The sequence below is a fragment of the Mastigoproctus giganteus genome, chromosome 12, assembly GCF_048544385.1.
Source record: "Mastigoproctus giganteus isolate SK-2022 chromosome 12, ASM4854438v1, whole genome shotgun sequence".
Classification (NCBI taxonomy): domain Eukaryota; kingdom Metazoa; phylum Arthropoda; class Arachnida; order Uropygi; family Thelyphonidae; genus Mastigoproctus; species Mastigoproctus giganteus.
The window spans coordinates 50591093-50617583 of NC_143586.1; the positions used below are offsets into that span (position 1 = coordinate 50591093).

The following is a 26491-nucleotide window of genomic DNA, read 5'->3' on the forward strand; positions in this document are numbered from 1 at the left end:
ACATAGTGCCACTCAGACATAAGGGATGCAGAATTGGAATATGAAGAATACAATGTGCACACATAGGACACACAGGCTAGGAGATGGGAGTTATGCTTTTAGTTAAGAAGCTTATTAAATCTAAGGCAGCTTACCCAGCCGACATGGGTAGCCAGAGCAATGTTGAGTCAGTTTGGTGCAGCATAAGCACTGGAAAAATGAGAGTAGGAGTGTGTTACAGGCCTAACAACTGTGATGAGTATAATGAAAAACTATATAGAAAAAGAGGGTGGCCAGTTAAATCAGTATGTCTTAATAATGGAGAATTTTTTGTGGATTGGCTACTCACACACCAGCAAGATTTTTGCGGATTTATTGGATGACTGTTTTCTACAGCCGCATATTAGACAGACAACAAGAGGAAGTAATACTCTGATCCAGTCAGGGGTGTATTCAGGGATGGGCACAGAGGGCATATGCCCCCCAACAAAAAAATTTAAATTAAAGAAAAAGAACACAGGAGGTGTTCTAAAAAAAAAACTCAAAAAGCCTGGTCGCCATGGACCCCTTACGATGATACCTGGACCTGGTCACTGTGCACCCCCTTATGATGATACCTGGATACGTCACTGGATCCACTTAATAGTAGTGATTCTACATGCATTACGAATCAGTAGATAAAAGACCCACTGGGCAGCAGCGATCACAGTGTACCAAACATCTTAGAGGGAGATCTCTATCAGGATGAATGATAAATGAATGAAGGTGAAAACTTCGTAGTTGTAAATAATTTCAGAACTAGGGACCAGATTTTCCGATCACTGCCACCTAGTGGTTTCTTTATCTGGAGATTCTTAATTCACAAAGAGTCACTACTGTTAATCATATCAAGAGTATTGCTTCATCTTGTTGCGTTTATAACATACTGGTGCAGAAAACAGTTATGCCGTAAATCCAGAAAAGTTGCTACTGTGTGAGTGACCAATTCAGAAGTTCCTGTCAATATCTGGAAAGTTAAAATTGCCCATTCTGTTTGTCTGATTAGTTGTTATACTCATCAGTCATTTATTCTATAACATACTTCTACTTTCAATTTTATTTTCCTAGTGCTTATGTCACACCAAATTGACTCAGCATTGCACTGGCTCTTCACATCAAGTAAGAGCATAAATCCCCTTTTCCTGTCCTTTCCGTACACATTGTACTTAAAAAAAAAAAAAAGAGTGCAGCCATTATCAATCCACTGCAGGATGGAAGCCTCCTCAACAATTCATGCTGAGGGAAATGGACCATAATCTGCCACGCTGGTCCAGTGCGGGTTGGCAGATCGATCATATTCAGCAGTCAGGGGCTTGAACCCCAGTCCACTCAAAGAGCGTGTGCTACTGCACTCCTGCTCCTGACCAATCGGCTACGGAAGCTCACATTGTACTTACTATATTCAAATTCTGTATCCCTTATTTGTACAAATGAGTGGCATTGTCTTTCTGATATCCCTATCATGACATTTTGATGACTTTACCAGTACTTCTAATTCATCATTCATTTGTTTGCTTTACTCCTAGGATGGTGTATGTACATGCAAGTGAATGTGCATTTGTTTTTTTCTTGGTAACCTTAAAAGATGTACAAATGTTGCAGCCTGTATATTCACTTGTTCTTTTGTGATTATCACTAGCAGGTCCTGTAGTCCCCCCACACCTTGTTTTCCAGGCTGCTGCATGTTCCAGTGCAAGAATCAATTTCACCCTGCTTGTGGCTACTGTTAAAATATTAGTCTCTGTATCCCACCCCCTAAACTTGCAGTTTTCTAACCCAACTAATACAGCCTCAGTATCATCAGCAAACATTCTTGCACCCCTTTTTTTTAAGTGTATCTCATTTCTGTAAAAAAAACATCTCTTCCTAAAAAGCACAGATCATGCTGAGAATTTTTTTTTTCAAATTTAAATTTGCAGCTTGTTCTCAATATTGCCCTGTATTCATTGACACATTGGTATATCATTAGTACCAATGTGCAATTACAACAATATCACCTTAAAATACACTTAAAAGGTTATAGCCGTTCTGCATTATTAACTTTTATTTTTGCTTTAACTTTTGCTTCAGGCAGACATACTCTCACCCTGTTCCACCTATCCTTTTTCCATATATTCTACAATAGTTACTTCCTGAGACCAGTTCTATCTGCCTTTCTGGATGCCACTGTGTTGTCTGATGCATGTGTAGGCTCTAGTTTTGATATGGCAAGCTGAGAGCTTGATGGATGTATGGATGTATCAGGGCACAACTCTATTTTTCAGGCTTTTATATTGGCTTATTGTAATGCTGAATTTGCACTTAATCTCCTCAGTCTTTGCATCAAAAACCCACAAAGACATCTCTTCCCCCCCTTTGGCCATTTATATGTCTATAAATGACAGGGCAAATAATCTACAAATAGAGCATTCTATAAAGCCCTGATTTATAAGAAAACGTTTCTGGCAATCTCTCTTGAGCCTCTGCTGCTTTTAGCTTTGCTGCTCTAGTCTAAGGCATGTTTTTTGTCTAAATTTAATATTAGTAAAATAATAAGAGGCGTTTACCTCAATATAGTACGTATGATACCCTCCAGAAATTAAAACGGAAAAAACGAAAAAAATTGACAACTTACCGGTACATCAAAGTAAAATATAAATAATCAATTTAACACAATTCAAAATCAATTTGAAACAATTAAAAATCAAATTAACGCAATTAAAAGAATCTAACGAAAATATTCAAAACGATTTTCGTTAGATTCTTTTAATTGTGTTAATTTGATTTTTAATTGTTTTTAATTGATTATTTATATTTTACTTTAATGTACCGGTAAGTTGTCGGTTTTTTTTCGTTTTTTCCATTTTAATTTCTGGAGGGTATCATACGGAAGTGTTCTACGCACTATATTGAGGTAAACTCCTCTTATTATTTTACTAATATTATTATTATCAACGTAGAACATATTGAGTATTACAGCTCTGATTCATACTGTCTAAATTTAATTTATAAATACCACACAACTAAGAGATGAAGAGTATAATAACTGTATACTGTTCCCAAGTAATATTACAGCAGAAATTACTATACTATTATAACAGTATAGTAAGTAATAAAACATGTATGTAATACATTGGTATTCAAAGAAAGTGCATCACCCCTTAAAATTGTAATTGTCGCCCGAATAACATAAGTCTATGGCAATATTTCTTACAGATTGCAACAGATAAGATTGACATGCATAGGTGATGTAATATTGCATCAGCTGTTACTTTCAGCTATATAAGCACACTCTGCAAAAGTTGCAGTCATTCCTTATTTGTGTCAGGATGGCGAGTTACATGCAGTTTGTGCCACATATATAATAGTGCTATTGTTGCTTTACGTGAGGAAGGATGTTCTTCCCGTCATATTGCTTAGTGTCTTACAGTCGACAGTGAGTAGATTTCTTTCCAAACTCAAGAATAATGATTCTGCTGATAGGAATAAAGGAACTGGATGCAAATGAGTGTCTATGCCAAAACAAGACTGCGTTTTGCGCTTCTGCCTTAAAAACCATAAAGCTTCTTCGTCTGAGCTGAAAAGAGAATGGGAGGAATGTACAGGAGTGGTAGCAAGTGCAGTAACAGCCAGAAGAATGTGATGCTCTGCTATTATTACAAAATTGCATTTGTAATATTATAAATTTATGGTTTTTTTTTAGCTTAATAAAAACACTTCTAATATTATTTATACTCCTACAGAATTACATGAAAGAATACAGGTGACCCCCACTTAACGCTGATAATTCGTTCCAGAAAACAGTGCCTAGCGTGTGCCGTATTCCCATAAGGTAACATGTGTATTTGTGAGTTGTGGTCTATGCCATAGGATATGTCCTAATCAGTGGTAGTGAAGAGATGTACAAATGTCGGTCAAATATTTAATATTGAAAAATTTGTACATATAAAATATTCTACATTACATATGTATATAATTATGTGGTAAGTAACTACATTATTTATGAAAATTAAACTTAAAATGCCAATTAAATCATAAATTTATTGATCTTATGGCCCTGGGCTGTTGAGTTTTGTATCTTTGGACTGTAAAAATGTGTTGATTTTGGGTTGTACTTTGGCCCTCTTCCTGGTAACTAAAAGGGGTTTTAATTTAAAATCCCCCACAGCATTACCATAAACCAATAATAAAGTGAACTGATCCTTTGCCGCTTTTAAGCCTGACATGTTTTTCCTTCTTTCGATATGAAACTTTTTTTTTTGGAAATTAATACCTAAAAGGTCTTGTTTCATCTATGTTAAAAACTTGAAGAATAACAGCCTCTTCAATAATTTTAACAAGTTCTTTTTTTGAAAGTTTCGGCTCCTTGATCCTACCACTGTGGAATCTCCTAGATTGTTATGTTATGTAGGTTATAGTGCTTTTAAATCTATCAAACCAGTCCTTATTAGCTTTAAATTGTTCCACTTTTTTTCTGGGTGAGAGCTCTCTTCAGATCTTTGTATAGACTAATTGATTCTTCTTTAATAATTATTGAACGTAATGGATTTTTGGGTTGGATATTATCTTCATTAAAAATTATTTACAACTCTCTTCATTTCAATCAATCGTAATAGTTGGCCTAGCCCTAGTCAATTTGGTTGCTTACAGTAGAAAAGCTGTCTTTCCCGCTGCTAAAAATAATTCTTATTTTTTGTAATTGTTCTTACAGTTGAACCTGCCTGTCCTAAATTATTGCTCACATCCACTTGTCATTGACCACAATCGATTTGCTTTAAATCAAATTTAATTTTCAAATTCTATCCTTTGTAGGCTTTTTTTCGCATCAAGACATTGCTTTTTCATTCTTATCCACCTTCATTAACTCTTCAAAAATGTGACTGTTGAATTAATTATACAACGTTCGAGTAAACTGTTCATTACAGACAATGTCTAACACTGTACCGAGTGATGACTAGACTTTAGATAAATGCATATAACGCAAATATTACAAGCAATATATTTGATCATTTTTTTTTTTTTTTTTCAAATGTTGATCTCAGAACTACATAAGTCACTGTACTGCAATTAAATTAGCATGGGAGAAAATTTCACCGGTTTCTGAAGTCTGCATGGAAATGTTTTAATGCTGTCTTTGCTATTCATTATCAAGCTCTTGACCGTATCAGATGAAATGTTTTCGTTAAAATTCAATCTGTAAAAGAATTCAATTAAAAAATTCAAAATGTGCACTGGTAAAAGAGTGAGTTGACAACATTATAATGATTTGGGTCATAATATAAGAACAGTGTTATAGCAAATCAGCGTAAAGCAAACCAGGTTATAACGAAGGCCTACAGTACTAAATAGTGTTTATATCTTAAATAAATTCAGTGAACAACAGCGACAGAATTATATGTTTTGTGTGATACAATTACTTATAAAATCACATTTTTTATTATTATTATAAAATTATAGTTTATTAAAATTATAGACAATGAAAACACAAAAATTTCTAATGTTATTTTTACTCTTATGGGTTTATTAATACTAAATGGTATTTACATTATTTTCATCACACTTCAGAGTGAATACTGCCTCAGAGTAAAAAGGAGACAATATTCCCTCTGAAGACAAAGTAAGAAACAATTACAATAAAAAAATTATCTTACTATATAAGATAAACATAATCACTGCCTTTTCACTGCTGTATTTTCAAATTTTACAGAATATCTAAAACTTTCCATTATTTTCCATTTTTTTTTTTTTATGCTTTTGGCCCTTTTCTCTTGCTCAGAGATAAGAGCAAGAGAAAAGAGGCTTTGCTGCCTTTTGATACTGAATTGGTTCAGTATCAAACAGGAGAAAAGGAGGGAAGGAAAACTTAGCCATAATTATGAAGCATCCTTGGATTCAGGGAAAGGTCCCTGTAGACTGGAGATTTGCAAATATATTCAATTCACAAGGGGGAGGAGGATCAAAGGTGATATGAATAATTAGACCTTTCAGTTTAACATCTATTCCAGAGGAAAATAATGGAGTCACTTGTTAAAGAATTATTGCAGGACCATCTATACAGGAATGCAATTATACTGCAATCACAGCATGGATTTGTTCAGTGGCAGTCTTGACCACTGAACAAGACCTGACCAAATGATTGGATACTATGATGCAGTAACAAAGGAAATGGATGCAAAAAAGAAAATATATCAAGTATATGATATCAAAAAGAATTGATATCATATACTTGGATTTCAGGAAGGCTTTTGGTACTGTTGCATATAAAAGATTGCTCTACAAACTAGGGCAATGTGGCATTAAGAGCAATTTACTGCTGTAGATAAATGGATGGGGAAAAGAGTGGACACTACGCTTTGTGGACTAATATTAGTAGTGGATTCCCACAGAGTTCAGTACTTGGCCCATTGTTTTCAATATGTATTAATGGTACTGATGAAGGTATATCAAGCTTAATGTCTTAAAGTTTGCAGATGATGAAGTGGTTAATGATCAAAGTAAGTTACTTCAAAAAATCTAGAAAAATGGCCAGTGTACTGAGAAATAGCAATTGAAGTTTAACTTTGAAAAATGCAAGGTACCGCAAATGGGTAGCAGTAAATCCAGTTTAATATACCAACTGTATGGTGCTATATTTAAGATGGTGGAAAATTAAAAAAATCTGGAGTAATTGTGCAGTCAGATATGAAGGTCTTTGAACAGTGCAGGTAGGCTGCCTGCTCTTGGAGTTTGTCAGTGATATACAGAAACTTTGCTAGTAGGGATAAGGTGATTATCTTATTATACAAGGCCATGGTTAGGCCACATCTTGAGTACTGCATACAGGTCTGAAGGTCTCTATGATCTGGAGGTGGAGGCCTCATTTTAGGAAGTATGTAGATCTGTTGGAATGGGTGCAGGGACTGGCAAGGAGATTGGTGAAGGGAACAGAAGGGTGCTCTTACCTAGAAAAGCTTCAGACTGCAAATTTCAGCAACTGCAGACTAGGCACTTGTGAGGAGATCTGATTGAAGTGTTTAAGGCATTGAATGGATGAGTAAGCTCAATGTCGATGACATTCTTCCTCTTGCGTAACTACACACATGAGGGGGCATAAATTCAAATTGAGAAAAGATGATGTTTGCCTTCAGCCAGTGGTTGGTTGATTTTTATAAGAAACTTCCAACTGTTCTTGTTGAAGTGGGTAGTTTGAATTAATTCAAGGAAGAATTAGATAAATTCTTGGGGGGTGGGGGAAGGAAATAGTTTTTTTTTTTTGCTGATGCTGTATAAGCTCATTTTACATACTGATACTAAAATTCTTTCTAAAATGAGTCTTCCAGACCTGTACGCTGTACTCGAGGTGTGGCCTGTGGCCTGACCATTGCCTTATACAAAGGGATAATCACCACCTTGTCTCTACTAGCAAAATTCCTATATATCATTGACAAAAGCTGCTCTGGCAGCCCATCTGCACTGCTCAGAGAACTTAATATCTGACTACACAATTACCCCCAGGTCTTTTTCATTCTCTACCTCCCTGAGTGTAGTACCACATAGTTGGTATGTTTCTCTTGGGTTACTGCTACCCATATGCAGTACTTTGCATTTACATTTGTCAATGTTAAACTTCAGTTGCCTAACTTTTCTAGATCCTGCTGCAGTAGCATACTGTCATTAATAACCCTGCCAACCTTTATCATCTGCAAACTTGGACCTGAGATTTGCATTAATTGATTTGCACATTAATGTACAAATAAAACTAAATAGCGTGGCCAAATGGATAATCATTTACTAAAATGTATGTATATATTTTTATCTTCTGTTCTATATTTGTAACAAGAACACATGTTTGTTAGCCGAACGAGAAGCTTAGTTTCTTAGGTTGTGGTGAATCAGATTGCATCTACTTCCTTTACTGTTGTTTTGTCTTTGGATCATAGTGAAACATGCAAGTTTTATTGCAAGTTACTATTTGATTTAAGAAGTTTTAACCCAGTGTTTCAAAACAATCAAGCATTTCTTTGCACAAGTCTACTCTTTGCTATTTTTTTCTGGAGGGTGGAATCCAGTGCACACAGATTTGCACATTTTCAGGTGATCTTTCACAATATCACCATATGAAAAGGATATTTTAACAACTAATTCATGAAGTGTAATTCACCCATCTTCATCCAAGATTTCCTGGGCTTTTGCAAGTTGTTGAGGAGGAAGACTGACTGGGTCTTAGGTCATCTGCAACAAACTTGCAGCCCTCACTGAATCACTTGTGCCATTTAAATATGGCCATCCCACCAAGACACTCAATACCATACACTTCATTCATCTCTAATTGTTTCTGATGCATCTAACCCCTTACGACAATAGCCAATCAGATATCACTGTTCAATCTGCATATCCGGCATGATACTAGTTTCAAAACGATCATCAGTGACACATGGCTAAAAAAATTCTTCATGCAACACTAGCTCAACAAATACTGGCTTTCGCACACAGTCTGCTCAGTAGCGATCAGGGAGAGTGCCTCTAGCAGCATATATATATATGGCAGTAATAAAATATGTATTTTATTACTACTGCTATTATGTAATAAAATATTGCTAATGCTTTTGCTTCTATCGTAAGCAAACTTCTTTGTTAGATCTTCTATCCAAACAGATGTTCAATCTCTTCCAATTCTTTGTCTTGATCTAATGGATTTTGTTACACTTTGAGTTGTTCCTGCTATGAAAGTTGCTTTTATTTCTTCTGCATTCTTTCTAATTCTCGGTTTTGCCTCATTTAGGCCTGTAGCACGTACAATATCACATGGTCTTCATTTCACTCAAAGTGTTTCACAATATTATTTTCTCTCTATTGACAGGCGGACTGGCCTTACTGGGGAAACGCAAGTATGAGGCCACTAGAAATTTTCCTGTGTAAGAATTTGATCCAGTCCACTTCAGTTTATCCATATTGCTTTTCTTTTTCTCTCTGAATCTGTAGTGTCTTCACCAGGACGCTTCCTTTTCACACCTTTTAAGTATTTTACTCATTTTTAGGGAATAAAGCACAATTACAAAATGAAGAGGCATGCTTGATACACATAAAACAAAGCTGCGCACCTGTAGCAACTGAATAAACAACACCATAAAAGGCAGAGACACACTATTAACACCTCACATTTTACTAGCTAAAGCACATTTCTTGGGGTTTACTACCATAAAACAATTTCCAGTTGCATTTCTGCTAGTGGAATCTGTTACTGGTAGTAAACTTGATCTAATTGCATTTGCGATAATACCAGTAGCTGGAATTGTGTGGGTTTTATGTTATTATGGCAAAATCTGTTTCCCCTTCACCGATATAAAAAAACATTTCGGAGTCTTCTCTTCATTCCTATCGCTTTGTATTCAGTTATATATATATATATATATATATATACAGAGGACTCTTGATTTTCCGCGATAGATGGTAAAAAAAAGTTCTCGGCTAATCGATTTTAGGGTTAATGCAAAAATACAGGAAGTCCCCGACATACATAAGAGATACCTTCCAGGACTTCTTGCGCAAGTCGAGTTTTACGTAACTAACTCGGAAATGACTAATAAAATATTGCTGCTATATCCCTGATATGCAGAAATACTTATATTTTTAGTTGGTTCAATTAAAAACTTTATCTGGGGACAGCAGCGAAATAGCCAGAGTGGCACATAAGAAAAGAAAAAATGCATTATTGTACTGTAAAAACTGATTTGTGTTTCGTAGTGTTGGTTATTATAGTTGACCTCATTGGTGCTGATTGCTTCACCGCTTCTCATATTTTGTCTTTCTACTTTGTGTTCACTGTTGCCACTGACAAATCTGAATTCTGTGCCATACTTGTTAATGTTTTGGCCATTTTCATACATCCTTATTTTAATTTTCTGATACAATTTGATTGCTTTCCTTTTCTTGGTAGATTTACTAGTACCACTGTCACTTATTCTCTTAGTTGACACCACGATAACAGTCAAAATAAATTTTCTGAAAAGAACTTCACAGGGTTAAGGCGAAAACTGACTATCACACCCCACGCAAGCTCACATTTTACTAAAGCACATTTCTGGAGGTCACTGCCATATAATCAAAAATAATTTGCACTTTCCGGGTTATTGCGCTTTTCTGTTAGTGCAATTCATTATAAACGGGTAGTAAACTCTATCTTATTGCATTTACGATAATACCGATTACTGGAATTCTGTGGGTTTTTACATTATTATGGTGAAATGTGTATCCCCTTCACTGAAATCTTCAGTAAGTAATATAAGTCTGAAGCTACGTAAATTGGGAACTTACTGTATTGAAAAATGTTCAGCAACTATGTAAAAAATATGGCGATAGATAAAAAACATTATGGTTCTTTAGAGATTTAACAGATGAACAGTTTTCAAACTTTTGAATAATTTAAAGTTTTTGTTTAATTGAAAGCACAACTCTTGCATTTGCCCATCATTTTCGCAATTTCTAAAACAAAAGCAAAAAAAAAAAAAAAAAAAATAGTTACACTAAAAATTCCGACATCCCTGACATAAATAACGAAACAAAATTTGTCCTTTAGCGGTGCAACGGAACGCAACAATCAATGCGGCACACTAAAAGAAACTAAACATTTGGTCTCCTTTTTTTTTAAGCTGCGGGTGTGAAAATATCAGGATTGCAAGATATCACCACTTCTTGTCACTTATTTACGACTTGCAAAACATCTGTGTATACCTATTCTATTTATTAACTGTCAAACAGAAATCTTATGATTTCTGTTTGATTTTTATTTATTTATTTTTTTTTATTATTATTTGGAGTTGGTGTCCCGGTTAATGCGGTCCCAGTAAATCGAGAGTCTGGCGCGCGTGCACACACACAGTCATTTAAGTCCTTGTGCAGTTTTAAATTTTCTTAACTTCTGTTTTATTCCTGATAAAATCAGTCTGTTAAAAGGATTACAGTTTTATGTACATTTATTCTTTGGATTGTTATCTCAACATGACTTGCAGTAAAGGATTGTTCTACAGATGCCACACTTTCCTCACTTACACTTGGCCTACCTGATTGTGGTCTATCATTGACAGAACCTGTTTCTTTTAACTTTTTTATCCAGTTTAGTTATGGAATTCCTGTGTGGTGCATCTTTGTTTTAATGGGTTCTAAATCTGTTTTGTCCTACTATTACATACTTTATCTCTGCCAACCACAGCACACAATATACTTTCTCTTCTATTGAAGCCATTTGGTCAAGCCTAATTCTACAAAAAAATATAGTAATAAAATTTTTTCCGAACTATAATCAAATAAATGAATCACTCTTACTACATACTAAACTTCACTAAATTACATTTCCAATGATTTTTACAGATTGATTTTATCATGAAGTTATGAAAATTTAAAACTACACAAGGACTTAATTGTGTGTGCGTGCGTGCATGCGTGTGCACGTAATATTTAATATAAATGTTTCACCCCATCTCTGTATTTAATGTTACGTTATAGTGGTTTAGATCTATGACCAACCCGACATTTTAAAGTAACTTTGCGTATTTTCACTTTGTTTACAAAGTGTCAAGTGGTATTATATTCTTCCAATTCATACAATTTTTTTCAATTTTTCAATTTTATCATACAATTTTTTTTTTTTTTTTTTTTTTCAGGTTTCCCATACCCGACTTAAGGCCTTTGCATGATATGGACAGAGTTCCTTGGTGGCAGCAGAATTTACGAAAAGACATCTTATTTGCAGAATTAACTGAGGCATCCTTCAGTACAACTATAGACTCTAATGAAAGAGATACTGTTTGTGATATACAGTGCAAAGATTTTCATGGTAAATTGGGCTGATTTTTAACTACAGATCTATTTTTATTTGTTTTATACATAATTTACTAATTTATGCATATTTTGTTTCAAGTTAATACATTATGGCACAAATTAATTGATATAATGGATTAAACAGGTGATCAACTAACTACAGAATTATCATAGCATTATTTCTTCTTCAGCTGATAACTTATAGGTAAAGTTGGTTTTTACAGTTATCTCTCATATTAAAAGACCACTTCTTTCTGGTTGACTCCTTAACATGAATGACAGCAGGCTATGTAGGATGTTCTCAAAAAGTGAAACAGTACAGATTTGTAACAGGAGATAGCACTGTGATATTGTTATTATTGTAGGAGCATCAGTGACTGTATTGCACATTTACATATGTCAATAAAAATGTTTGTTTATGGGCTGTTTGAAAAAATGTTGTGCTGTTTGGAAAACCTAAAATAACTCATGAGAAAGATGCCCTACTCCATGTGCTTGAAATCGGCCAGCTACAGCTAGATTGAAGAAGCCTTTAGAAATTCTTACTTTCCGGTATACAATGGTACTTTAACCTACTCATTTTCAAATGAGTGGCAAGTGGCAGGATCACTATACTGCCATGTAGGAAAGCAGTTTGACATAAGATGATACAGTGAATCTTCCTTTCCTAAAAGATTTATAATTTTATTACTTTTTTTTAATATATCTACTCTTTCCATAGGTACTGTCAGATTATTTAAATAAGTATGAGACTGCCAAATGTGAAGGGGATTGCTCCAGAAGAGTAAATCCATTACAGTTAATATTATTCTTTCTTTCTGAAATTTCATGAATAATTGAAGACCAAACATTCTATTTTGTTGCTTAATTAAACATATGTTCAAAATGTCCTTAAACACGTATATTTGAGGATATGTTCATCAATGACTACTGCTTTCCTCAATGACCACTTGAGACTATTGATACTAGAATGCCATCTGCAAGAAATCATACACTTTCAGCCAAAGGTTGATAATTCGGTGGGTTTAAATCCATGCTGAGAAAATTTGAAATTCACCCAAAGGTACATGGCAAGGTTTGCCTGAAACGCATCTGTGCTAGTGCAGTTCATCATCCTCCAAAAAAATGAACAGCACTGGCATGTTAAAAAGCATTATTCAGCTGCTACCGTCATTTTACGCTACCAACTTAAAAAAAAGTGTGTATGCTGTGCTGCCATTTTACACTGATGCACACAGAAATGGTCTGTCCCACAACGTTACAAGTCACATGACTACAGTTGTGGATATAAGTGCAGCAGAAGTACCTTTCTAGTATGAGTTAAGCGCACAAACCGTAGCAGGAATGGGAACAAGGAGTGATCTAACAGACTTCAAACATGGCATGGCAGTAGGTGTAAGACTTTGTGGACAAAGCATCTCCGAAACGGTAGTTCTCTTGAACTTTTCATGCACCACAGTTTCAAAGGTGTATCCAGAATGGTGCAACGTACAGAAAACATCCTCTCAGTGGCACTCCTCTGGAAGAAAATCGCTTGTTGATGAGAGAAGTCAGAGGAGGATGGCTAGAATTGTACAAGCAAACAGATGGGCCACAATGTCACACATCACATCAGAATACAACCTTGGTGTGCAGAACAAAATACCGCAATGGACCACTGTACTGCTGCATGTCCTACAGAATTCCCATGCTGCGCATCCTACAGAATTCCATTTCCGTCTAAATGATCCTGAATTCCACCCTTGATCATTGCCTCCATGATTTTCCCTACTACTGAAGTTAGACTGGCCGGTAGGTAATTTCTGTATTAGATATCTAATACTATCTGTATTAGATAGTATTAGATAACATAGCTGAAGTTGCAGATGAACTCAACAGTTACTTTGCATTGATATTTACATAAAAAACCCTTTGTGTCAATGAGATATTATGGAAGTGAAGTTGAAAAAAAAAAAAAATGTAATTAATGATGTTGAAATTTCAAATGATTTAATGAGAACTTTCACACCTACAGGCAAGTAAGGCTCCTGTGGTTAATGGCATATACCTTATAATCTTAAAGGAGGCAGCAAGTGAGTGCATTGAACCATTAAGGCTAGTTATGAGAGCATCACTGGACAGGAGAGATTCCTTTGGATTCTCTCCTGTCCAGTGATGCTCTCATAACTAGCCTTAATGGTTCAATGCACTCACTTGCTGCCTCCTTTAAGATTATAAGGTATATGCCATTAACCACAGGAGCCTTACTTGCCTGTAGGTGTGAAAGTTCTCATTAAATCATTTGAAATTTCAACATCATTAATTACATTTTTTTTTTTTTTTTCAACTTCACTTCCATAATATCTCATTGACACAAAGGGTTTTTTATGTAAATATCAATGCAAAGTAACTGTTGAGTTCATCTGCAACTTCAGCTATGTTATCTAATACTATCCCATGTCCATTACATAAGAGTCTAATCTGATTTGTCCTTCTGTTCTTTGCATTATATATGTGAAGAATTCCTTAACTACACTCTTTGCTCTCTTTATTCCTTATTAGTAGTAGTAGTAGTAGTAGTAGTAGTAGTGGCACATGATGCAAGAAAGCAAGTGTAGGAGCTTATGCAGCATCAGCCAAAAAAAAAAAAAAAAAAAAAAAAAAATCATCACACCATTCCCTCCAAATGCCTGTCCAGTTCCTCCTTAAATTTATTTAACCTATCAACTTCCACAACGACAGATGGAAGTTTGTTCCAGCAATTAACCACCCGCTGGCTAAAGGCAAATTTCCGCACATCTATTCTACATCTATCCTTTCTTAATTTGAACTTATGTCCCCGTAGGTTCGTAATCTGAACAAGTCGAAGGATCCCATCAGAATTCAGCGTGCTCAACCCATTCAAGGCCTTATAGACCTCAATCAGATCACCGCGCAGGTGCCTAGTCTCCAGCCACTGCAATTTGCAGAACTTAAGCCTCTCTTGGTAAGAGAATCCCTTCATTCCCCTCACCAATCGTGTTGCTCTTCTCTGTACACGCTCAAGCAAATCTACATCCTTCCTAAAATGAGGCCTCCAGACTTGTACGCAATACTCAAGGCGTGGCCTGACCATTGCCTTATACAGAGGGACAATCACCTCCTTTTCCCTGCTAGCAAAATTCCTATATATCATTGACAAAACCCCATGACCTGCCCTAGCAGCCTGTCTGCATTGCTCAGAAAACTTCATATCTGACTGCACAATTACTCCCAGGTCTTTTTCATTTTCTACCACCTTAAGTGTAGTACCACACAGTTGGTACGTTTCTCTGGGGTTACTTCTACCCATATGCAGTACTTTGCATTTGTCAAGGTTGAACTTCAGTTGCCACTTCTTAGCCCATCTGCCCAAATTATCTAGATCCTGTTGCAGTAGCACACTGCCATTACTGTCATTAACAACCCTGCCAACCTTTGTGTCATCTGCAAACTTCGACATTAAGCCTGATATACCTTCATCAATATCATTGATAAATACACAAAACAACAGTGGACCCAACACCGAACCCTGTGGGACTCCACTAATAACATTAGTCCACGAAGAGCAGCACCCATTGATTACCACCCTCTGTCTTCTCCCACTTAACCATCCTTTTATCCATTGTAGCAACTTACCCTTAATACCATTCTGCTCCAATTTGTACAGTAGTCTTCCATGCGCAACAGTGTCAAAAGCTTTCCTGAAATCCAAGTATATGATATCAAAATTATTTTTCGCATCCAGTTCCTTTGTGACCACATCATAATAACCAATCAAATTTGTCAGACAAGACTTTCCCTTAACAAACCCATGCTGTGTTTGAATTATTGCTGCAGTCTTGTCTAGATGATCCTGCAATGCATCTTTGCTCTCTTTATTCCTTATACCCACTCTTTGCTCTCTTTATTCCTTATACCCACTCTTTGCTCTCTTCCAGTCTCAGTAAAGATACTATAGTGAAAATTGTACTTCGCTAAATAAAGCGTTTTTCTAATTCCGAAAAAGGAGTTTTTCTAACTCCTTCAGAAAATGATGAACATAATTCAACCATGGAAGACCAACATGGAACAGAACATCAGTGTTCTGCAAATTCTTTTGAAAATAAGAAATTGCCCGACTCCAATGAGATTTTAAAAGATGAACTTGAGTCAGAAATTAATGAAATACTTTAAACTATTTTTGCTAAAAAAGTTCAAAGCCTAGAAAATATGGACTGAAATCATCTACGATTATCTCAGTACAACAGTACCAGAATTGAATCCGAAAGGGCATTTTCTGCCGCTAATCACATACTAATCACGTACCAAAATTAGATCCATTTTAAACGATCATACTATTGATTGCTTATGTTTCTTAAGAGCTCACTTTATTCGGACATGCAGTGTGTATGCTTAAACATAACTAAACTTTGCAGTAACAATATGTATTTTTTTGTTTTTAGAATAATTGTATTTTAATGATTTTTTTTCAGACTATTATTGCAATAAAAGTTTATTTAAAACATGAATTCAAGTAATTACAGTACTTGTTTTTTCCTTACTTTATTGCACCTAATTGTCATCAAAATTTATTGAGAAAAATTTTTGTTTTTGGAATACCGGTATCCCGGTTCCATAAATTAAAAATACCGAAAGACCAGTATTGTAAGCCCTATGTCTGATTTCATCTGAGAGTAACACCAGGTGTATGCAAAACCTGACACCAAGCTGAACATGGTGACCTGTGCAGCAATACATACAAGTTTACAAAGCTTAAAAAATGTCAAATGTGTGATAGTTCCCATTTTCTGTAGTTGTATGGTTGGTGACACACTGTTATCATTCGCTTCATTCACAAGATAACACCTAATATTTTAGGTCTACTCAGAGAGAGAGAGAGAGAGAGAGAGAGAGAGAGAGAGAGAGAGAGAGAGAGAGAGAATCGGATCTAATAGGCAGAAAATTGAGTAGGGGTGTCACAAAATAAAATAAATTACTTAAGTGTACTATTATAAAAAAAATGATCAAACCACTGGCCTACCCTATAAAAAGTATTATTCAGACTAGTTTGTGGGTTTGCACAACCCACTAAGGAAGATAACACAATAAAATTCAAAACAGTGACAATTAATTGCACAATTATTCAAAATACAATTAAAACATTCTGATTTAAATAATTAAATAGATACCACAACAGTCTTAGATATCAAGACCTTAGATACCAATTTATTAACTACTTCGCTGTTCAATAAATTCTTAATGCAATGGATGGGCTAGATGAAGTAATACCATTTTCACATTGTCTGGTTTAAGGTCACTTATCAGGAGTCTTAAATTGCCACGTTTAGTAATCGAGTCTATTTCTTTGCTTTGAGAAAATTTGGATGACCATACAAAAACCAGCATGAAATATTTATATATCACTACTTACCAAACATGCACAGATATACAATAACTAATTTATAAGAAAATCAACAGCTATTACAAATAATTGAATATCTTGTGACAACTCTAAATTGTGTTAGTACAAACAAGTGACCACAGAATATAGCTCTTAAAGTGATGAGTAGTAAAACTAGAATATGAAACAAAGGTGTTTTACCCCAGGCTCTAGCCTGGTCAATTTTAAATATGCAGTCAATGTGCTTGAAGAGGTCCACCTTCTCCATCACAACCCTGTCACCCAAGCATCTCATCAATCCACATACCCCCAGGGGGCAGGTGGTATCACCCACTTTGTGAACCACTGTCTTAAGATGATTTGTTAATGATCTTACAGGCCTTAACATAACACAGTAGTTGATTTGTTAATAAACTAGTAAAAGAAAAGTTCATTTTCCCAAAAACCAGATATGATTGCAAACGTTCAAGCTCATATTCATGTTCAGCTTCACATTATTGGAGGCTTGAAATTGTGGAACCCATGTTTAGTCTCTAGAGCTGAGTTCCGGTCAACTCTTTCCTATCTCTTCCATCATGCAGTATGATTGACTTTTGAGGTTATGATGAACATCGTGGCGAAATCCAATATTCCTTACATTTCGAGGATACAGCTCTAAAACAGTGTTCGCAGGCCGGCCACTAGTTAGTACACCGGACCGAACCTATTGGTAACTCTCTAGGAGGCTTCCGGAGCAGCTAGTGTATAATCTTGCTACCTCTACTCTGCCAGATAGTGACTGGAGGGAGTCAGAGTAGTGTGTATGCAGGGAGCATTGTTGAGGTCACATTATGTCAAGGATCTGGGTATATTCTTACCATGTGTACGCCATATCCAAAAATTTCATTACTTCATACAGCATGTCCCACCCACTTTTTCTTACTATTGAATACACCATGAATTGTCAAACTAATAGAGCAAGCTTATCTGCGAAAAGATCTTAACCTTCCAAGCACTTCCTAATTCATTTCACAAATATACATGGTCTCAATTCTAATCTCAACGATGTCCATTTCCACTTGCAGTCTGCCAAACCCCGTGTACTTTTTCTGACAGAATCTCAGTTATCGGTTCATTCAACTACTGACCATCTCGGATTCCAAAATATTTGCTCTATGATTCCTTTCGCCTCAAAGCTGCTACTTGTGCATATGTCTGTTCTGATATTCCCTGTCAGAGACTTGGCAATTGGGAATCTCCTCTCTTTGATCTTCTCTGGCTTAAAATCTCCCTACCTCATTGTGTCAAATTCATCTGTTGTCTCTACCGTTCTCCCAACTCCATCACTTGGAGCTCTTTGACTTCCTCTCTTTGCAACTTGACTTTCTCCAGTCCAACTTTCCTAACAGTGAGTTAATTTTCCTTGGTGATTTTAATGTTCACAACTCCAGCTGGCCTCCGTTTTCTAGTCACACCGACCCAGCTGGTCGAAATGCTGAGGCTTTTGCAATTACTAATGACCTTGCACAGATTGTTCATTTACCTTCAAGAATACTGGACAATCCTAATCATACAGCCAATACGCTTGATCTTTTTCTCATAAACAAACCGAAGTACATGGTCGAAGTGAGATTCTTTAGGCACTTCAGATCACAACTTGGTGATTGTCTCTTCTCCAATGGAACCTTTATCTCATGGCTATTCCCAACCTCGTGTTGTTTGGTATTACAAGAATGCAAAATGGGATGATCTGTGAGACTTCTTTTCCTTGGTCGGATTGCTGTTTCAAACTTCTGATGTCAGTGTTTACTCAGATCGTGTCAGTGAAATTATTCTTGCAGAAATGGAATCCTTTATCCTACACTCCACTTCAAAATCTAGCCCTTTAAATAAACCTTGGTTTTTCAATAAATGTGCTAAGGCTGTTCAAGAGAAGAATGTTGCATATCGTAATTGGCTTGTTTCTAATTCTCCAGTTTCATTTTCTGCCTACACCAAAGCTCACAACAATTGTAAAGCAGTTATTAATTTTCTACTCTTAGCCTGTCCAAACTAGAGTTTGAACAGGCTAAGAGTAGAAAACTTGCTTCTTGCCCTAATGGTAGCCGAGCATTCTGGTCTCTTGCCAAAGCTATTGGCCGCAACTTTTGCCCATCTGTGCTTCCACCTCCGTCCAAACCAGATGGTTCTGTTGTCACTTCAGCCAAGGATAAAGCTGACCTGCTAGCATCCCATTTTTCTTCCAACTAATGTATTAATGATCTTGGCAAAACACCTCCCACCATTCCCAACACGCTCCATTCAATGCCTCCTGTGGTCTTCCATCAGAAGGATGTCAGAAGTATTTTGACTAATCTTGATGCTAAGAAAGCTCCAGGTCCGGATGGTATTTCTCCACTTGTAATCAAAACCTGTGCTCCTGAACTTACTCCTATTCTTTGCCACCTTTTTTCACTTTCTTGTTCCAAAGGTGTTTTTCCTTCTACTTAGAAATTTGTTCATATCCAGCCAGTTCCTATAAAGGGTGACAAATCCCTCCCATCGAATTATCGTCCCATTGAAATTGCTTCTACTCTTTCTAAAGTAATAGAGAAATCAATTAACCACCAATTCTTAAACTACCTAGAAACCTTCCGTCTGATCAACAATTGCCAGTACGGATTCCATCAGTGTCGATCCACTGGTGATGTTCTGGCTTATGTTACCCATTTATGGACAAATTCAACGGAAAAGTTCGGTGAAACACAAGTAGTTGCTGTTGACATCTCAAAGGCTTTCGATCGTGTTTGGCATAAAGGTCTTCTAAACAAGCTTCCATCTTATGGTTTGCCAACTGTTTTTAGTAATTGGTTATCCAGTTTTCTCTCTGATCACTTACTGAGGGTGATGGTAGATGGCTCTCTGTCTTCTAACTTGTCCACTAATGCCGGTGTCCCCCAAGGTTCAGTTTTTTCTCCCACTCTTTTCCTCTTGTATATTAATGACTTTTTTCCATTGACTGGAAATCCTATCCATAGTTTTGCCGATGATAGCACATTGCATTCCATTTTCCATTTTGAGTAACCTTGTCCTGCTCAATCAGCTTCAACTTCTTGAAAATCTGCTACCAATTCCTTAAATGTCGATCTTTGGGTAATTCTCCAGTGGGGCAAAGACAACTTAGTTGATTTCAACCCTTCTAAAACTCAGTCTTGTCTTATATCTCGCAAAAAGGATTCTTCTGCTCCTATGCTTATCTTTAGTGAAACTCTGATTTCTAGGCAAGATGATATCTCTTTTGGGGATTACCCTGACTTCTAATCTCTCTTGGCACAAGCACATTACAAATATTCTAAGAAATATTCTATTCCTCTGCATCTAAGAAACTTGGTTTTCTCTTTTGCTCTCAGCATTATTTTTCTTCCAAACAGCTGCTCACTCTGTATAAATCGCAAAGGCGCCTCCGTAGCCAGGTGGGCAGGAGCAGCAGTGCGTAGCACACGCTTCTTGATTAGACCGGGGTTCGAGCCTGTGACCACGAAATACGGAGGATGCAGAAAGGTCAGGGAATGACCACCGCATATCCCTGGAGCAATATGGCCTTAGTTGCTAATGCTCCTAAAAACCAAATAACAACAACAACAACAACATAAATCGCAAATTCGCCTTGCCATGGAATATTGTTCCCACATTTGGGGTGGTGCCCCCAAAACCTCACTAGGCTTCTTGATTCCATTCAGAGGGCAGTTAGTTAATTAATGATTCATCTCTAACAGTCTCTCCACTCGCTGTCTCATAGACGTACTGTTTCTGCTGCACGCCTCTTCTACAGATACTTCCATGGGCACTGTTCCTCTGAATTGGCTTCTATAATTCCCGCTCTCTCTCTCTTTCAAAATAGTCCGAACACATGCCGCCACCAGCCAACATCCATTTACTCTCCAACTTCAAACTCACAGAACTAACTTTTCATCTTCCTCGTTTATTCATTCAACTGCCGTTTTCTGGAACAACCTTCCTTCATATGTATTTCCTGAAAATTGCAGTCTACAGAAGTTAAGTCCAATGTCAACAAATATCTTCTTTCATCTTCTCAATCTCCAACCCAAGCACGGTACTAAGTACTATAGTTTCTAATACCCCTCGTTTGGGGTCTACATAAAAAAAAAAAAAAAAAAAACACATAGATAGCATTAGTTGAGGTGTATGATGCAAGAAAGCAAGCTTATAGAGCATTAACCAAAAAAAAAAAAAAAATCCTTCCCATTTCACCCATCCAGTCACTCCAAATGTTTGTCTTGTTCAGCCTTAAATTTATTTGTGGAAGTTATCAACTTCTACAGCTGATGGAAGTCTGTTCCAGCAATCAGTTACCTCCTGCTCCTAGGCAAACATCCACACATCTATTCTACAATACCTTTCCTCAGTTTGAAGCTATGTCCCCTCAGGTGCTTAATCTCAGCAAGTGGAAGTATCCCATCAGTAGTGAGCTTGCTCAAACCATTGAAGGCCATGTTCACCTCGCAGGTGCCTAGTCTTCACATGCTATAACTTACAGAAATTAAGCCTCTCCTGGTAAAAGAACCCCTTTGTTCTTCTCACCAATCGTGTTGCCCTTCTCTGTTCTAGCAACCCTACATCCTAAAATGGCCTGACCATTGCCTTATACAAAGGTAATCACCTTGTCTCTGCTAGCAAAATTCTTATATATCATTGACAAAACTCTATGACCTGCTCTGGCAGCCCTTCTGCACTTCTCATAGAACTTCATATCCAACTGCATAATTACCCCCACGTCTTTTTCATTCTCCACCTACCTGAGTGTAGTACCACACTGTTGGTACATTTCTCTTGGATTACTGCTATCCATATGCAGTATTTTTCATTTGTCAATGTTCATGTGTCAACTTCAGTTGTCACTTCTCAGCTCATCTGCCTAACTTTTCTAAATCCTGTTGCAGTAGCATACTGTCTTTACTATCATTAACAACCCTGCCAACCTTTGTATCATCTGCAAACTTGGACATTAACCTATATACCTTCATCGATGTTATTATTAAATACACAAAACAACAATGGGCCCAGCACAGAATCCTTGTGGACTCCACTAATAACATTAGTCCACGTAGAGTAGTGTCCATTTATTACCACTCTGTCTTCTGGCACTCAACCATCCCTTTATCCATTCAGCAAATTGCCCTTAATGCCATACTGCTCCAAATTGTACAGCAGTCTTCCGTGTGCAACAGTATCAAAAGATTTCCTGAAATCCGAGTATATAATATCAAAATTATTTTTTTAATCTACTTTTGTGATCACATCATAGTACGCAATCAAATTGTCAGATAAGGCTTCCCCTTAAACCCATGCTGTGTCTGAACTGTTACTGCAGCCTTGTCTAGGTGATCCTGCATCACTTCTTTAACCAGTGACTCCATTATTTCCTCCAGAACAGAAGTTCTGGTCTATAGTTATTTGCATAATCCTTTGAAACCCCCTTTATGAATTGGGGATACATTTGCATATCTCCAGTCCATGGGGACCTCTCCTGAATCTAAGGATGCTCTCATAATTATGGCTAAGGGTTTGCTTACTTTCCTCGCTGCCTCCTTTAATATAACTGGGTGGATTCCATCTGCTCCAGGTACCTTTTTTTTATGTTTAACTTCAACAATTTGAACTCCACTTTGCTCTCCGTTATTACAAAATCATTTAGCTCCCTGTTAGAGTTTAGTAAACTTCTGTCCTCCCCTTCCTTACAGAATTCATGTGTGAATATAGATGCAAAATACTTATTCAGTTTGTCAGCTGTCTGAGCAGGATCATGAACAGTCGAACCACCAACATCAAGTGGACCAATCTGATTCATCCCCTTCCTTCTAGAGTTTACATAATTAAAGAAGTGTTTGTTGTTTTTCTTTGCATCCTTTGCCAAGGATTTCTCGTAATCAGCCTTCACTTGCCTAACCTGCTTTGTGACTTGATTACAGACTAGCTTATATCTGCCCTAGGCTTCTGTGTCACCTGCTAATTTATATGCATCCCACACATTTCCTCTCTGCCACAAGCCTCATTAGTTCATCTGACATCTATTTAGGCTTAAAACTTGAACAGCATTTCTTAGTTGGTATGAAAAGCCTAATAGTTTCCAAGATTAATTTAGAATTCACTGTTTTTAACATCAGTTGATCCCACTGTATAGAATTCAAAAACTGCCTGAGACCACTGTAGTCACCTTTACCAAAACAAAAACCCTTCCCTTTACCCTTAATGGTAGTTACATCTTTAAATAAATCCCACATCAGCACACTGATCATTGTCATGGTTCCTTTATCTGCACATTCCTAATGCAAGAGTCATCACTGCTGATAATCAGATCAAGAGTATTACCCCCTCTGGTTGCCCCTCAAACATGTTTCTGTAGAAAACAATCCTCCAATAAATCCTCCAAGTTACTAGCATGCGAGTGACCGAGCCACAAGTTCCAGTCAATATCTGTAAAGTTAAAATCCCCCATTACAAGACATTCTGATTTACTGGCCCACTCTTTCTCTGCACAATTGTTCGTTATACTCATTAGGCCTATGACACACTCCCACTCTCATTTTTCCTCTCCAGTGTCTCAACTGGAGAGGAAAAACTACACTGACTCAACATTGCATTGTCCACCAATGTCAGTTGGATTCACTTCCTTAGATTTAGTTTTTTAACTAACAGCATAACCCCTCCTCCCTTCCTACCCTGTCTATCTTTTCTGTACACATTGTATTCCCCAAATTCATTATGATTTACTGACCAACTATTTCTCTGCACAATTGCTCATTATACTCATCAGATTCATTAGGCTAATAACACACCCACTCATTTTTCCTTTCCTACTGCTTATGTCACACCAAAAATACTCAGAATTGCATTGTCCACCAACATCAATTGGATGCACTTCCTTAGATCTTGTTTCTTAACTAACAGCATAACCCCTCCTCCCTTCCTATCCTTTCTATACACATTGTACCCCCCCCCCCCCAAATTCCAATTCTGCACTGCTTATATCTCTGTGACACCATATCTCTGATATCCCAGCAATATCTGCCTTTGCCTTGGTCAGCACTTCAAATTCATCAATATATTTTGTGAAAAAGCAAAGTTTCTGTTTGTTGACAGTGTTTTGTGCTTTTTCTTTTGTCTGCTATTGTGTTATCAGATTAAAGTTTTTTGAGTCTGATATTGTTATTAGTTATCCTATTTCATTTTTTATTTTTTGTTTATAACAACAGCTATATAATGCTATTGAAAGTTATCAATACTGATTTTAAGAGCAAATGGCCAGGCACAAGCTTAAGTATCAAAATATACGTTCCCATTTTTATCCTTTTTTTCTTTCTCTGACACTGAATTTTTTATTGCATGTTACTTTCCTTTTCTTTTAAAAATGAATTTAATGAAATAATTGCATTTCATTACAGAATTCCTTTTTTTGTTGAAAAGAACTCATTTAAATGTTATATCTTTTGTTGTTTTTGTAAGAAAACGGAACATGTAATTGCTCTCATATAACCAGCTGTTCTACATAACTAAATAGACCGGGGTTCGAGCCCGTGACCACCAAATACGGAGGATGCGGAAAGGTCAGGGAATGACCACCGCATATCCTGGAGAAATATGGCCTTAGTTGCTAATGCTCCTAAAAACCAAATAACAAACAACATCTACATAACTAAATGTGTGTACTGAAAAGTGAACATCACAACTTTGCTGAAATTGAATTGGTTTGTTTTTAGACTGAACCAAGAATCGGAACAACTTTCTCACTGTGAAAAAAATAATTGATTAGGCAAAAATTAAATTTACAAATTGTAAAATCTAAACAACAACACTTAACCCAAGTCCAGTTTTAATATTAAATTCATAAGTTTGAGCCCTAATTATGTATGACAAAGGTCCAGATAAGAAATATTCTAAACCTAAAAATGGGGAGTTAGGTCCCTATGCCTTTATATGAGGCGCATATATATATATATATATATATATATATATATATATATATATATATATATATCAAAGCATTTGTGCATTACTGTATCAAAATTATTTTTTCCATCCATTTCTTTTGTGACTACCTCATAGTAGCACATCAAATTAGTTAGGTATGTTTTGTTCTTAACAAACCATGCCTAACTAATTAGGAATTCCATGCTGTTTCTTGTGTAATTACAACCCTCCCCAAATGCCTATGAAATACATCCTAAATTATTGGTTCTGTAATTTTCCCTGCTGTAGAGTTATACTTGAGGGTTTGTAATGGCTTGTTTAACCTTCTTTCCAAATTAGAAAGGTAAACTCGTCTCCAATTTTTTAGGACTTCACCTGGACACATGTGGTCTGAATAATATCTGTATATGTGCATTGTCTATCTACCCTATTATAAACACTATTGATACCCTGAACAGATACACTTATACAGATATTTAGATTAGTTCATAAACCAGATTAGTTAAATAAGTTTAAAATTTAATTTCATATTATAAAAATTGAAATGATAATTAATCATTTTAAATAATACTTTAAATTTTCAGCTTTGTATCAGTTATCTCCCACAGAAGAACCAATATCTTTTCTGAGAGCATCTGTGGATCCTTTCACCAATGGTGACACTAAACATGAATGCTTTGATTGGCCAAGGTATGCATAGATGCTACATATTAGCTCTTAAATTGTTAATTTCTTGAATCTAGATAGAGAAATATTCAATATAAGGTATTCATAATTTCCATAAGTAGCTATAAGTAACAGAATATGGAATGAGTAATTAAAGAAGTAATAAATGTCATGCTGTTATTAGTATTAATTGAAAAACTAGGCAAGGAAACAAGTTTATATAAATTGCATATTAGTATTAATAGTGAAAAATGATGCAAGGAAGCAAATTTATGTAGTTTCAGAAAAAAAAAAAAAAAAAAATGCCAGATGGAAGTTTATTTCAAAAATGAATTGCATTCTGACTGAAAGCAAATTTTCATGTCTGCCCTTCCTGCAACCATCCTTTTTCAATTTAAATTTGTCTCCTTATGTGACATGTCCGAGAAAGAGTAAGGAAGCCATCAGCATTTAGTTCACTGAATTCACATAAAGCATTAGGCACTTTATATGCCTTATCAGGCCACCTTGCAGATTAGCATTAGAGACATGATGCAAGAAATCAAGTTTATACAGCATAAAAAAAAAAACCTTTCCATTTCACCCATCCATTCGGTCCAAAAGTTAGTTGTCCAGATCTTGAATTTGTTTAAGCTATCAATTTCCAAAACAAAAGTTGGAAGTTTGTTCCAGCAATCAACCACTCGCTGCTGAAAGGCAAATTTC

General features: G+C 36.2%; 1 protein-coding gene across 1 annotated transcript in view; it reads left to right on the top strand.

The window, feature by feature from the left end:
* Positions 1–26491, top strand: part of Atg2 (Autophagy-related 2) — a 359564-nt gene that overhangs the window by 121646 nt on the left and 211427 nt on the right. The window contains exons 16-17 of the mRNA XM_090386633.1: positions 11637–11809; positions 25705–25810. Coding sequence (XP_090242759.1) covers positions 11637–11809; positions 25705–25810 — 279 coding nt within the window. The remainder of the gene's footprint in view (positions 1–11636; positions 11810–25704; positions 25811–26491) is intronic.